This window comes from Hibiscus syriacus, unplaced genomic scaffold, assembly GCF_006381635.1.
Source record: "Hibiscus syriacus cultivar Baekdansim isolate YM2019G1 unplaced genomic scaffold, ASM638163v2 tig00110809_pilon, whole genome shotgun sequence".
In the NCBI taxonomy this organism is placed as follows: Eukaryota; Viridiplantae; Streptophyta; class Magnoliopsida; order Malvales; family Malvaceae; genus Hibiscus; species Hibiscus syriacus.
Window position 1 is genome coordinate 1082596 of NW_024062869.1, and position 15334 is coordinate 1097929.

Consider the following 15334-nt stretch of genomic DNA (forward strand, 5'->3'; position numbering starts at 1 on the left):
ATGTTTGAATATGAGATTATTAAAAATAATAATCATTCTTTATTTATTGAAGTGGTTTGGTTTGTATTAAAAAATTTATATTTTTATTAAATTAAGGTAATTATAAAATAATATTATTCTCAAAATTCTAAATTATTTAACTTTAAATGTTCAGACAATTCTATAGATATTAGTGCTCCGATTCAAAATCTTTAATCACATCAAATATTCCTTTAACTTATAAAATAATTTTGATTCGTGTTTAAACTTTTTGTACTTTAAATACTAGTAGTTGTACAATTATAATTACCTATCAAGTGGAACATAAAAGAGGGAATGAAAAAGAAAGTGGACGACGGGGAACACATGGTGGATGGGCCCCCCACCGAGACAATAGGGCTGGCCCGGTCGGCTGCCCATCTTGCAGAATTGACACAACAGAAGAAGACGGGTGTGTGATTCCCTAATTACCAAACTGCCCTCCTCCTTTTCATTTTGTAATGGTTGGTTGGTTGTGTTGGTTGTGTCGGAGCATTCGATTTGATTAGTTATTGTTTAATTGCAAATCACTCAAACAATTCACTGAATAATCCCATACGAAACATTAAACTAATTGATTATCAACAAATCTATTGTGTTACGGACGTGTACACAGAATATTCAACATCAAACTTACTTATACAATTAAATTAAATTAAATTATTATTTTATTAATTGAAAGTCAATTCTTTTGTTGTAATAATTTTTTTTAAAAACTTTATTTTCTTGCTTTTTCTATTGCTGTTTGTCAAAAGCTTATTTAAGCTGCGAAGTAAGCACGAATGCAAACACACAAGTACGTAGCCATGGCAGTATATAAATCATCTTTACAGTGGAGAAGCAATTATCTCCACTTGTGTGTGTATATATATATATATATATATATATATATAATACCATTCATCCTTCTCTCTCTCTCTCTATAATATATATATATATACACACTACGATGTGTCTATGTTTCATATCATAATGAAGCACGTAAATTATATATGATATCTCATCTGTATATTTACCTTTCTAAAGTCCAAACAGCTACCTACCATTAACTGCCTCAAGCTCGTCAGCCATGCAATGTATGCAAATACCCTCACCTCGACAATGCCTCAACTATGAAAGATCAATAAACTCAAACCTCTCTTGTATTACATATGTTCACACTTAATGATCTTCATGTTTATATTATGTCGTCAGGTTACTTCAACATCTAGATATTCACATATTACTTGATATAAGGACACCTTAAACTCTGCCCTTCGTCAGGTTTATTCTCAAGGATTTGGCTTATATATTATCTGGTTTTTGTGATAACTTTCTAGTTGCCGAAGCTTACAAGTCTCAAGAACTGTGAAAAGTTTGTTCAACAGTAAGTGAAGTGAAAAATAAAAACATAAGAGATCTCAAATGCTAAACTTGCACGGAAACTATTATAACTCAATCTGCAATTATTTTGGCTGTCGCGTATCATCATGTAATGGAGAAGCTCAAGATTCGGTACAAGTTTGATATGAAACCTGCGGATGCCCAGTATAGACCATCTAACAGTTCCCGTACGTCACAAAGCGCTAAGACAAACTCGGAGGATAATAAACTGCGGGTCTGAAATGGACTCTTGTGGGCGATACAACCATGAGAGGAGCACGCTGTGGCACTCCAGAGCCTTCTGAAGAGCAATCCCATTGGAAAGGAACTGTATTGGCTCGACCAGAAGGGATTGCATTGAAGTTCTTATTTTGTACCATGGTTAGGTCGCCACGTAAAGAGTCTTCCGACTGATTATGAAAAAAAGGATTCATGCGCCTCACACTATTGTTGGGAACTAATGGCATTGAAAGGCCGGGTGATATCAGTGAGCTTTCCCTCAAGCCTTCAAAATGCTTGGCAGTGTCACCAAACTTGTTTGTTTCACTTTCCGGAGCATCATCAATGACGATTACTTCTTTACTGGAAACAGTAGAATCACCTTTCCTGTGTCTGTGGTCTAGAGTTGCGGCTTTCACCATATCTGGTCCTGGCCTGTTCTTCGCTCTGCTTGGTTGAACTGGCAAATTATAGTCACCCGCATATTTGTAGAGCTCCATGGAGGTTGACAAACCACATTCCATACGCTCGTCAAAAAACATGCCAGCTGGAAATTGTGCTTCTTTTCGTGGTGTTCCAAGATTTGCAAGGTTTCTATAGCCACTTGCTAATTGGACATCAAAAGATAGCCCCGCCAAATCTGTTGGATGCTGATCTAAGATTAAAGAACTCTGAGGGATTGTCTGACAGAAGGGTATTCCACCTTGATTCCCGATATTGGTAGGAGAGGTTCCAGACGAAGTTGGAAACCTAGGAGTTAGATGATTACTCTGGGCACATGACTCAGCCTGACCAAGTGGCACAGGTGTGTTTTCTTCCTTGTTAACCACCATTAAGTTCTTTCCCATCAGCCTGAGAACGGGATTATTAGAAGATGGGGTTGCAGGATCACAGTTACTGCAATCAGAAAGCTTGACATCAGCATCATGGAATCCTTTACAAGCAACAGAACCTGCAGGAGGTTTCATGAAAGATAGAACCCTTTGTTCAGATCCTAAACTCGCACTACTGCTCAGAGAGTTTGTTTCTGGTCTTCCATCCAAACTATGAGGATTGATATTTTGATTGGCAGCAATTTGCATCGCCATGGCAGGGACCATCAACGAAGCTGTTGTCCGTTGCCTTAGTAGTTGCGACTCCTGATAATTTAGGGCAAAAACCTGGGAAGATCCGTCTTTTCTTTGGCAACAGCAAGGCTGATCGTCACTTTTGAAAATCAAAGGTCTTTTTTCAAGAGACGTTCTATGCACTCTCAACTTCTCTCCTTTAATAGTTCTTTCTAGTCCTGCGCTTGTATGGGGAAATGCAACACTATTTTCAACTAAAAGCTCAGATTTGGCAGTGGAGTAGCCAGACCTATAATTTTCTAGCATTGAAGGATTACTGACAAATGGTAATGGCTCGGCAAACTTTGAATATGACTTCGCTTCCAGAGAATTAGAGATTCCAGACACTGCAGATATGGGCGAATCTGATGAGTCCCCATCAAGGAAATCAAGCCGACCCTGAGAGGATTGAATTCGGCTGGTGGACAATGATGAATTCCCTTGAAAATCATCAGAGCCCATGTCCCTAGGACTAGGCAAAAATGATCCCAGTGGACCAGGAATAGGTATCGGATCAACCTCAGGAAAAGAGTTCAATGGTGCCGCATCAGAATCCAATTCTCCTCCCATATTACCTGTTTGTCCAATAATATCATGGCTAACTTCTGCACAAAACATGTGCCTTTCACGAAGACTTGGCTCAGTAAGGTCAGCCAGTCCTTCACCCCCACACAAAGTCCTGCTGTAATCCTCATGAGCCTGTAAACAATTGGAACTATTCTCAGAAAGATGACTCAGTTTGTTAAACTTGGTTTCTAAAGAGTGACTCAAACTAGTGACAGTCTCCTCAAAAGATTCCAAACCATCAGCTTTATGCAGAATATTCTCAGTACTTCTTGCAGAAGAATCAGTGTTCTCCGTCTCATCATCATCAGAACAACTAGGAGCTGAATGTATGCCATTCAAAGCCACGGATTCCTCCCTCCAGGAAATACTTTTTCTTCCTCTTTGTTCTCCAGATGGGGCTTCTTGGATGCTGCTTCCACCAAATGACATTTCTTCGGTAATCTCTTTCATTCCACGTTGGTTTTCGGAACTATCATACACCAAGTCGCATTCTTGATCAGACTCAGGACTCCAGGATACATCCTCCTCATCCGTTTCTTCCATAAAATGCACTCGACTTTTTGTCGCCAAATGATTCTTAACCAAGTTAGAACCAGATTTGCCGATGGAAGACCTTCTGCTAGCAGATGAAACATTTTTCTTTGGTGAGGATCTGATGCGTCTGACTGCAAAAGAACGACCACTAATAGGAGCTGCAGCAATGACAGGAGTATTGGGATTACTATTTGCATCAATATCAACCACCTTCTTGCTCAATGAAGATGAGCAATTTCCACCAGTGTTAAAAGATTTCACCAAATGATGCTTATCTAGATGGGGAGGAGGGTCTTTGCTCAACTGATTTTCATTTTGATCAAGCGATCTCCGTTCCACATTGTTACGGATTCTTGCTCGGCACAAGGAGCTCCTTACTCTCTTTCTTCCAAAAGAATGCTCCCTCTCATCCATATCCGGGGTTTCATAAACTGGCTTCTCTGTCTTTTCACATTTTCCAGAAGTACCAGATGAAGTTCGTAACTTGTGAACACAATTTCTCTCCGCAACAGAATCTCCTTGATGTGGTTGGTCACTCGGAACCTGCAAGTCAAGGGTAACATTCCGTCTGCAAAATGAAGGTTGATTTTTATCTAGATTATCAGGCTTCCTCGAAAGACCAGCTTGTTTAGAGCACACCCTTTCCCTAAGATTTCTAGAGTCATTGAATTTAATTTTCTTTGGCACATCTAGTCCCTCACTCTTGCAACTTTCTGCAACTCCACAGTACCCTTCTTGACCTCCAACCGCCTGTTGAAAAACAATATAGCAGCTGTGTTGATTACAAATGCTAAATTCTTCTATTATGAAAATTGCAAACGGAAGAGAAGTTAATTTTTTTTAGATCAAGAAAACATTCATCTTTTTATACCATATTATTCTAGCAGCATGAGTATACCATAATCACTGCAGAGCTTATAATCACAAACAAAACAAGCACGGAGCGGGTTTGGCAGCTAAGGGCATATAAAATTGTTTATTTTTAATTCAAAATTTACCGTTTTTAACTCATTGAAGAACTTATAATCACAAACTACAACAGCATGGTGCGGGTTTGGTGGCTAGGGGCATGCAAGATTGTTTATTTTTCAATACCAAATTACTCATCTTTTCAACTATATCACTAGATTTTATAAGTTTTGCCAAAGACCATGGGAGATTTTCAAGGTAGAATGAAGAGTCCGGGCAACATAGGTTTTCAAGGCGTTTAAGAAGATAACAAAATCAGCTAGTAGAAAACCAAATCAGCTAGTCAACATCAAATAAAGGCAGAAAAGTTATTCAAAAACACCCATGAAGGAAACATAAAATGATCTGGTAAAAAGGCAGAACATATGGATAAGGAGAAAACAAAGAGAGCATACCTTGGAAGAACGGCTCTTGTGCGAGAAAAAATTTCGGCTTTGAGGAGCAAGTTTAAGATACTTGTGATGTTTTGAGGAATGTTGTCTTTTCTTTTTGGTTGAAAGGAATTTGCTACCTTTATTCCCTTTGAAAGCTTTGTCTGGCCCAGGATCATCTCCAACTTTTGACACTAGTGGAACATTTGATAAAATGCGAATTTTCGTACCATTGGCATCAAAATAAACAGCACCTACATCACCATTGTCCTTGGGATTAATAGAGGAAGCTCTTTGCTTTTTCCCTTCATCAGATATTTCTAGTCTCCCAGAATCCTGGTTAAGGATGTTTGGTGCAGTGGCCCAACATGTACCATTCCTCCGATCAAGTTCTTCTAAAGTGCATGGTTTAGCAGTAGCATATACATCAACCATCATTCTCGTCTTCCTCGGCTTTATTCTATGGCGGGTAAACTTAGAGTCCACTGTCCACTTGGGAGTCGATTCATCAGAAAGGCACTGGTCGATGTGAGCATTCAAGGTGGTATTGGAAGAGGAAGAAAAAGTTTTACAAACAGGGCAAACTTTAGAAGCCATGGGTTCAGATAACATGGTAGAATTTGAAGTAATATCTTCAGTCGTGCTACGTTCAGAATGGGCAGCGAATTTCACGATTAATCTGCACTTCTTCCCTGACGGTCGGATTGCGTTTTCAGCCTTACGGATCTTACCAGCAGCTTGAACTTCAGCTGATGCTTCCACTGCTGTATTGATTTCCAATGGTAAGTCGGACTGCTTGTAGATGAGAACCGAGTCTATATCAGACTGAGAAACACTTGCTGTTGTGGAAGGTAAATCATTCCCATGTTCTCCTCCCGATCTGCACGAACTATTGTCTATGCAAGCACCTGCTTGGTTATGGTTTGAGTAAGCATCAATCGATGACTCTAGTACCACATGATCCGGCTCATCACCGAATTTAGTCCTAGTAGTCTGCTTCGCAATTGGACTGGATTCAACCACACATCTCTCTATGGATTGGTTTCTCACAGCACCAAGAGGCTCAACTGGTGGCAATGGATCTTTCAAGCCATGCTTCAAACACAGTTGCAAATTCTTGGGAGAAAATGGCCAATTCTTCTTGATATCCTTCCTCCGAGCAGTGAACACATAATCTCTACAGTACAAGAAGATCTCTGTTGTCAGTAACTGGAACAAATTACATGAAAATATTTACTTGTTAAAAAAGGGACAGTAATGATAAAAGGAAGCAAAAACTGAACATTCAAGAGCTTTCTTAGGGGAATCAAAGGTTGAACTATAGAAGATTCTGATATTGTATGTTGAGTCGGGAAGGAGGGGGACACATGGACCTTAACAGATTCTCAAAAGAGAGAAGGAAATACACCAACAGTGAAGAAACAGTCAAGCAAAACAAAACCCAATATCCAATGATCTATTATAAACTGATTACCCCAGCAGCAAAAGGGAGAGGGAAAATGAGAAGGTGCACATGTAGCAGCAAAGACAAGGCAAAGACCTTTCCAGAAGTTTGCTCCAAAAAATAAAACCCAGGTCCAAAGTGACATGAAATCAAAAGATAATAAGAAGAAGAAAAAAACCCTTCCCCAAGACCAAAATAGGGACAAAGATTTGGGGGGTGTCAATATTGTTGAACGGAGTCACCAAGCAACGTAAAACTCTGGATCTGACCCTACAGATGTCTTAAGATGAGATCAAAGAAAAGCTGTCAGAATCCATGAGGGGGAAATAGCAAGAAGGTTACTGTTCATTATGAAGATGAATAGAACTTGAATTGTACTGGATTATTAGATCATATTACCTGATGGAGAACTTGGGGAGTGGGGTATTATGCTGATGCTGCTGATTGTCAAAAGATGGCTTCTTTAGCAGATCTACCTCAGACAAGGGAAGCTTATGAGGAGGCCTCTCAATCTCACCACCACCACTTTTCAGCTGTACTAGAGCTTGGCAGGGACATGGGGGATCTGGTGGAGGGTTTTCAATGGATAACATCTGATGGAAAGCTTCTCTCTTCTTATGCTGTTTTCACAACAGTCACAAGCCACACTTCTATCTCCAGCAGTAGACCCCCTTATCTTCAGCATAACACTTTCCCCCTCTGATCTCTTCTTCTTCCTCTCTTATAATTTCCTTCTAGCAAACAGTACTCAAAAGATCAAACAAATATCCCACTAGCATCTTCATTCATATATAGCCTGCAACAATAGGGACAAGTAAAAAGATGAGATGATAAGAAGAAGATGGAAAAGACAAGGCAGTGAAACAACGTTATTTCATGTGAAAGAGGGGAGAGTATTCCAAGCATGTGCGATTTCAGTTCATCAAAGAAAGCAAAGAACATAACCCCGCAAGGAAAGATGTTCATGGAGGAACGTTATTTTATGTGGGCAAACCCAGGGAAATGAAAAGCACTGATCTTTGAGACTTTGTGGCAACACTATCCAATACGAAAAGTCACGAGAAAAATGATCAAGATCCATGAAAAAAAGGCAACCCATAATTAATTAATAGTTAGATAGAATAGAAACAAATATTAATACATATAAATGGGAAATTTTTGAAACCGTGTAAGAAACTGAACGAAGCAGCAAACACAGAAAGCTTCATGAAATAAAATAAAGAGAAGAAACTCAAATCAGAAACACGCAGTTGAACAGATCCCAGGAAGGAAAGCTAGTGTTTTAAAACCCACATACTAGATTTTCCTTCTTGGTAACCTTAGGACTAAGCAAGAAAGAAACCCAGAAGCTGAGAAGACAAAGGAGATGGTGAAATCAAATGTAAATATATATAGTAAGTAAATAGTTTTATGAAAGAACGTTTAAGTATACAAATGAGAAAAAGAAGAATTGAAAACAAGTTAAGCCTATGCTTTGAACAAAAACAGCAGGCGGGATCGATGTAGAAGAAGAGAAAGCGAAGGCAAAAGAAATTACCTTTGGGGGAAATTTTGGTCCAAGAGAAGGCAAAAAATTAGTTTTTGAGAGGAAGAGTTTTTGTTTGGGAAGAAAGAAAAGAGAGGAAATAAAATGAGAGATGAGAGAAAGTTGAAGTGAAAATCAGAACCACCCACTCACACATCAAAAGAGGCATCAGGTTCCCCCTTCCCCATCTTTTTCTTCCCACTTCCACCCCTTAATTAAGTTAAATTATATAATTAAAAAGAAAAGCAAGAAAAAAGTCTGCAGTACCATTCTATTCAATTCAAAACAGTGAACAAATAGAGAGTGAAAGATTGATTTTTTTTCAACATTCATTTTTTTAAAATCTTATGATAAACAAACAAAAAAACTAAACAATCCCTTAATTATTTTCTATAATTATTTTATTGTAGATATTTTTCTTCTTCATCTATTTCCATGGCTGAAATATCGGTTTTAAGTAGATTTAATATAAAAATATCGTTAAAAATATATACCTATTGTTTCTAAAAATATATATACTTAATGTTTCTAAAATTATACGTTTAGGTGTCAGTCCTTAAAAATCATCGTTAATTAATATGTTTCACGTTCTGATAATTTTACGAATTTATTTTTAAAATAAAAAATAATTTTTGTAAAAAGAAATTAACAATGCCCCCGTGCTCCCTCTCCCCTTCCCCCTTTTCTTGCCCCTGCAATAGGTTGTCAGTCGGAAAGCGGTGACCATCAGCACCACTATCACCAACACTAGAGTTGACATCCGATCAAATTTTCGATTATTTTTCGCCAGTAAGTTGTCGCCGTTTGTCGTAGAGAAACTTTCAAGGTATCGTCGAGTTTTAAGTCACGGTCACTATTTTTCGTCGATTATAGTATATCATGACATCCATATGTCACGCCGTCACCAGCATTCAAACCACCGTCCAATTCTACTCAAAATTCATCCTCGTTGTCACTCTGTCAATGCTCCTCCAATGTTCCACCATGGTAACGGGTTAAAATATGATAATTTATTTTTTTGAATTTTTTATAATTTTATTAAAAGTTTAGGAATTTTTTTTAATTTTAATTTTTATTAAAAAAATAATATTTTCATTATTAAAAAAATAAAAAAAAAATAACTACAAACCCTAAAAATATAACTAAAAAAATTAAATGATAAATTTTTTAAACATTTTCAAGATAAAATTCACACTTATTTTATATTAAACCTTTTAAATATAATCACTTTTTTTTTCTTTTTTTCCTTCAAATTCCAAACGCAACAACAGTTCTTGGATTATATTTTTTAGATTATGATGAAGAAAAGTCGTCGTAAACCGAAACCCATGTTGCGCTGCCCCTCCCACTACACGACACACTCTCCCTGTTTTCGCCATTATTTCTCATCATATTATTAATACACTGATGTATGATTCACCATCCAATTCCAAGTTTCCGTCCACCATTTGAATATGAAACTTCCATTTTACCCCTCGAATTATAATAAATTTCCATTTTAATATCAATTGATGATAACATGTAAATGACCTCTGTAGAAGAAATTTATCGTATCACTTGGTTTCGTTTGAAAATAGTTTTCCAAATGATTTTTTTATAAAAAATATTAAACGTAAAAAATTATTTTTTTCAATTTTTATTTAAGTTTAAAAATAACATTTAAAACATGAGTTTTTTTTATTAAAATAAGTTGTTTATAAATATTTTTACGTTTCAAATTAAGTTTTAAGTTAAAAACATTTCAATAAACATTTTCAAACGACCACTTAAAGTCTTTAAAAAAATACATAAAAAGGTAACTTTTTTAAAAAAAAATGCGCATAAAAGATATGATATTTTTTCAAGTTATAACTTGTAACCTTTCATCTTCCATGCATATGTCGTGTTGTTCTACTCATACGTCACGTAGGAGATATCTTACCGTCTGGTTAACTTTACGAATACATTAAATAGTTGATCATTTTTTTACACTATTTTTTCCCTTCAAATCAGTGTCTTAATATTATTCTTATTATATTATATTCTATTGATTGATGTTGGTAAAGTACACAAATGGTCTCCTATTATAGGATACTACTTTATTAAATTTCTCGATTATTAAAAATTATAAAATAATTTTTCGACTATAGAATGTTATTTTGTTAAGTTCTTAAATTATTAAAAATTATAAAATAGTCATTCAATTATTCATTATTTCCAAACTCGTCATTTTTCATTAAAAAGTTGGCAAGCTTAGTGTTAACAAAATGACTAGGATATGATAGTCATTTGAAATTCTGATATCATATTTTATCATATCACAATCAATATATTAAAGTTCATCTCAGAATATTATCTATTTCTTAATGGGAAGGACGAGTTTAGAACATAATGAACAGTCGGGTGATCATTTTATAACTTTTAATAGTTAAAAGACTCAATAAAACAATACTCTATAATTAGAGGAGTATTTTATAACTTTTTAATAGTCGATGAACTTAATAAAATAGTATCTTATAGTTAAAGGACCATTTGTGTGCTTTTCCCTAAAATGTAAAGAAAAAACCACCCTTTTTCACGGTTATAGATTGAATTTGGGGGGTTGAGGGTAGTGTTGGTGTTTAACTGTGAAGGGAAAACGATGGCTTTTATAATAATCATTGATGCATTTGAATTTTTGTAGTTTTCTAAAATTAAAAAAAAATCATTTTTTTATCGAGACGTTGTATCAAAAGTTCAGCTTTTTCTTTCCAAAAAGATTTACAAGCCAATAATAAAGTTAAAGGACGGTACATTACAGTACTGTTCCACCTATCCATCTTCTTGCATTGGGCGGTAAAATTTTATTAACAGTAGCTTTTACTTAAGTTTTATGATTTAGGGATGGGCATGGCAATTAGACCCACGAGTTTCCATCCGAGTTGGACTTTTAAAAAAAAAAAAAGGTTTGGATCATGTTAGGTTTATAATAAAAAATACCTAACTTGACCCGAAAAAAAATATAATTTTATTTTTATATTTAGAAATAATTACAATAATATATTTCTATGTATTATTTTATTCAATTAAATCTTTATTTTTATTAAATAAAATAATATTTTATTAAATATATTATTTTAGGTCGGGTAGGATGGAAGATGTAAACTTTTTGCGCAGGATTGGTTTGACCGAAGCTCATCCCTATTTATGATTAGTATTTATATTATATGTATTTTATAAATTTAATTTAAACTATGCCATTGAACACTCAACTATTTAGTCATTTTACTTTTACTACTGATCTTTTTATTTTGTCAATCAGACTATTTAATTATTTAAATGGATGTCCTTTTTTTCCCATATATATGGGGTAAGGGAGAGGTAAGATAGTAGACTACCCCCAACACCAGTTTGAGAGCAGCTTCCGTAAGAGACCTCCGAATTATGAAATGCCCATTATTATCAATTAAGCCATTTGTTGTTAGCAGTTGACATAAGTGTTGACTTGACATTTAAAAAAATTGACATAATTATACATTTATTCATTAATACTTGTACATTATATCAAATTGATCCAAATTTTAATTTAATAAATTTAATCATCTAATCAAATCATGTTATGTTTCAAAACATGAATGAAAGATTTTTTTAAATTTAATTATTTTATTTTTCCATCCAATCATATGGTGACATGTGTCACCATTGGATTGGATGCAAAATTGAGAGTAGAATAAGAAATCACAAAGATGAGGTAATATGGGAATCAAACTTGGGTAAAGGTGGATTAGAAACGAACACCCAAACCACTAAGCTAGGAGCACTACATGGTTTCAAAATGCAATATATAACATATAATATATTGTAATGAATGGAAAAAAGAAAAAGTTAAAAAATTGTTACTTAAGTTAAAAAATAATTTAATGATTATATATATATATATATATATATATATATTTGTTAAATTTATCAAATAATTTTAAGTTAAAAAATATATATGAAATTATTAATAAAAATTTTAAAATTGTTATTTAAGTTAAAAAAAATAATTTGATGGTTAATAATTTAAGCTTTATTAAAGAACCTGGTTTACTCTTTGCTCATATGTTCCGAGCTAAGTATTACCTGGACAGTGATCTTTTACATGCTAAACTTGGATGCAAGAGTTCTTACACAGAAATGTCTCTATAAGACTTTACAGGCATTATCACCGGCTTTCTTTTGGAGAGTGGGATGTAATAGCGGTACTCATCTGTTTCATGATAAATGAGGAGACACAAAGCCATTAACCCTTGCAGGTACCTACAACATCCCGCAATTACGAGATATCCGATGCGGAGGCTTAATGTATAGGGATCGACCGCTATAGAGATAGGATAAGGTATGTGAGTTTTTTTACTATAAGGATGCTGAACAGATTCTTCAAACTCCAATTGCGCCTTGCTTCATCGATTGTATAGTGTAGGGGAACAATGATTCGGGTATGTATTATGTTCGCTCTGTTTATTGGTGGCTCCAGCGGCCAACTCACATAAATGAAGCAATTTCATCTCTTTGGCGAAACCGTAGCAAAGATAAGAGTTCTTAGTAAAGTATGTATCGTTGCTTGGAGGTTGGCACGAGAGATTCTCTTGATCGGAAGTAAAGTGCTAGTGGTTGGACTAGGCTATGGTTGTTGTGTGTGATAGTGTACTAAATTTGATACGTAAATTATGCAAGTATACACGATCACACAAGTAATAAAAAGTAAGTGGGTATTAAACCCACTAGGATTAGATGGATTTCGAGTAAAGATCGTGCACTTACAATATAAACAAACTAAAAGAATATTATATGAATAAATGACTGTGAGTATTGATACAAGTATCAATTATAGGAAAATGTCGTGGTAGAGATTAAATGAGAAATGTTGTAACAAAACTATAAATTGAGAAAAGTTGCAGAAATAAGACCACGATCTGACCTCACACAAATGAAACTGCTAACAAGGCTAAATAGTTAGGTTTACCTTGGGATCCTATGTCTTACCCTTAATGAATATCAACAATTTCCAGTCACATTATGCTCGACAGAGTTTTCTAAGTTGCGTCTAAACTAGCTCTAACAAGAAACCTGATAGAATAATGCTGAAGCAATACCTCTCAAAGTAAATCCTAGTTGGATACTATTGTTTAAGTTCTACTCCTTTTAGTCTTCGAAACTTACTCCTTATCTCTAAGGAAAATTAGGGTTTTACCCCATAGTTCCACCCTATTATTCACGTAGTTCTAGGTTTAACTCTCTCGATATCAAACATCAAATAAATCTAAAAGTTATCTATCGAAAGCTCTTACATATCTAAGCAATGAAATAGTGAACAAAGCATGAAGGTAAACTGAAAGATGCTATGCCATTCATCAAAAGGAAAACATATTCATCTAAAATAAACCCAAACCAACTTAAGTTAGTTCATGGCCGGGTAACAAACATCCATAATTATTTGTTTAGTATAACCCATTTCTTTGTGATTTCTTCTTTTACTCTCAATTTTCCGTCCAGACCGATGGTGACATGTTTCACTATATGATTGGGTGGAAAATTAAATAATTAAATTAAAAAAATTATTCCATTCATATTGTGACACGTGTCATAATCTGATTAGATGATTAAATTTATTAAATTAAAATAAGGATCAAATTGATATCATGTACAAGTATTGAGGACTAAATGTATAATTATACCAAATTTTTTAACTACCATGTCAGCACTTCCGTCAACTGTTGACAATAAGTGGCTTGATTGACAACAATTAAATAGTTAAGTGGTATGATTGACAAAATTAAAAGATCGATAGTAATAATAAAAGGGTTAAATAGTTGAGTGGTCAATGACATAGTTTACCCTTTAATTTTTATAATTTATCAATTTTGAACTTTCAGTTCGACAAGTACAATCGTTATGAAATCTGTTAAACTAAATTGTATTATTAGTTTATACATTACAATTAGTTTTCTCACTAAAATTAAGTGTGCGATTCTAATCGATTTAAATGAGTTAGAACGAAGCTCATTTACCTAGATAATTTACCGATAATTTACAATTATAACTTGTTTCTTTAAAGTTTTTGAAATTATCCGAACAACGATCATTATTGACAGCTGTCTTTTGTTGACGATAATAATTGTTCTTGCTGGAGGTCATTGCTGCTCAGTTATACATAAAATAAAAACCTTGACCTTCACGTAGAAAGGATTGCAGCAATTAATGCTGGTAATATAAATTCAATGTTGGTTGTAATCACTGAACATGATCGTTGGTCGTTAAAAACATAATCCCGGAGCCATTTTTGTATTCAACATAATATATACCTGGAATCCAAGATTAGGAAAACTTAAGCTTTTTTTTAAAAAAAGAAAATCAGATTCACTTTAATATGAAGCAATTTCAGCTTAAAAAATTCAGGACAGAAAACGAAGAGGAAACCCGAAATGAAAAATGAAATATTGGTTCCAGCCTGCCTGATCCACCAGTAGACATGTATGTCGAGATGAAAATCGTGCATGCATGCACGAAAGTTGCTGTTTCACATTCGAAAACCAAACAAAGAGGCGTGCGAGTTCGTAGCATATGAATCCTCTTCTTAACTTGAAGCAGGAGGTGGTTTTGGTTTGGACTGACTGAGTGGTTGTACTCTCTTGGCTCAGATCAGGTATAACTACTGAGACACTTATCATCGTTATATTCGTAATTAATGTTGGAAAAAATGTGATAAATTGAAAACTTATTTTTTTTAAGTGTAAAAGATGGAGAATCGAATAATGAATTGATTGATTCATATTCTACTACATGAGATCTTTACAATGGTATGCCATATGCTCAAAACAATCGAGTAATGAATGAAAAATTGATGCTCAAAGTAGGGTACATATGAACTGTGTTGTGTAAGGAAAATAAAAAATGATTTATATACACAAACCCTTCGAGGGCCTGCAGATATTTTATCTACTACAAATTAAATATTTTCCTTAGATTTCCTTTTAATTTAAACATAAATATGGTATGACTTGCAATCCAAGAATATATTATTTCGATTTTATTCAGATACTAGTTAATAGCTCAAATATATTGTTTCCAATTCGTCTCCTATGTGAAACGCTATAAATATATTGCTAACCTAGTTGGTTAATCACAACTCAAAAAAATTTCTTTCTTATATGTTTTCGGTGATATTCTCTAGCATGATAAAGTTTTTGGTCTCACAAGTTGTGCTACTATACGCTGATTA

General features: G+C 34.6%; 1 protein-coding gene across 1 annotated transcript; it reads right to left on the reverse strand.

The window, feature by feature from the left end:
* Positions 1–1256: 1256 nt before the first annotated feature.
* On the reverse strand, positions 1257–8354 carry LOC120141494. The gene is made up of 4 exons (XM_039156344.1): positions 8128–8354; positions 6990–7386; positions 5171–6323; positions 1257–4556 (listed from the first exon to the last, which is right to left on the reverse strand). The coding sequence occupies exons 2-4, from the start codon at positions 7181–7183 to the stop codon at positions 1584–1586; spliced, it is 4320 nt and encodes a 1439-aa protein (XP_039012275.1). The 5' UTR covers positions 7184–7386; positions 8128–8354; the 3' UTR covers positions 1257–1583.
* Positions 8355–15334: the final 6980 nt, after the last annotated feature.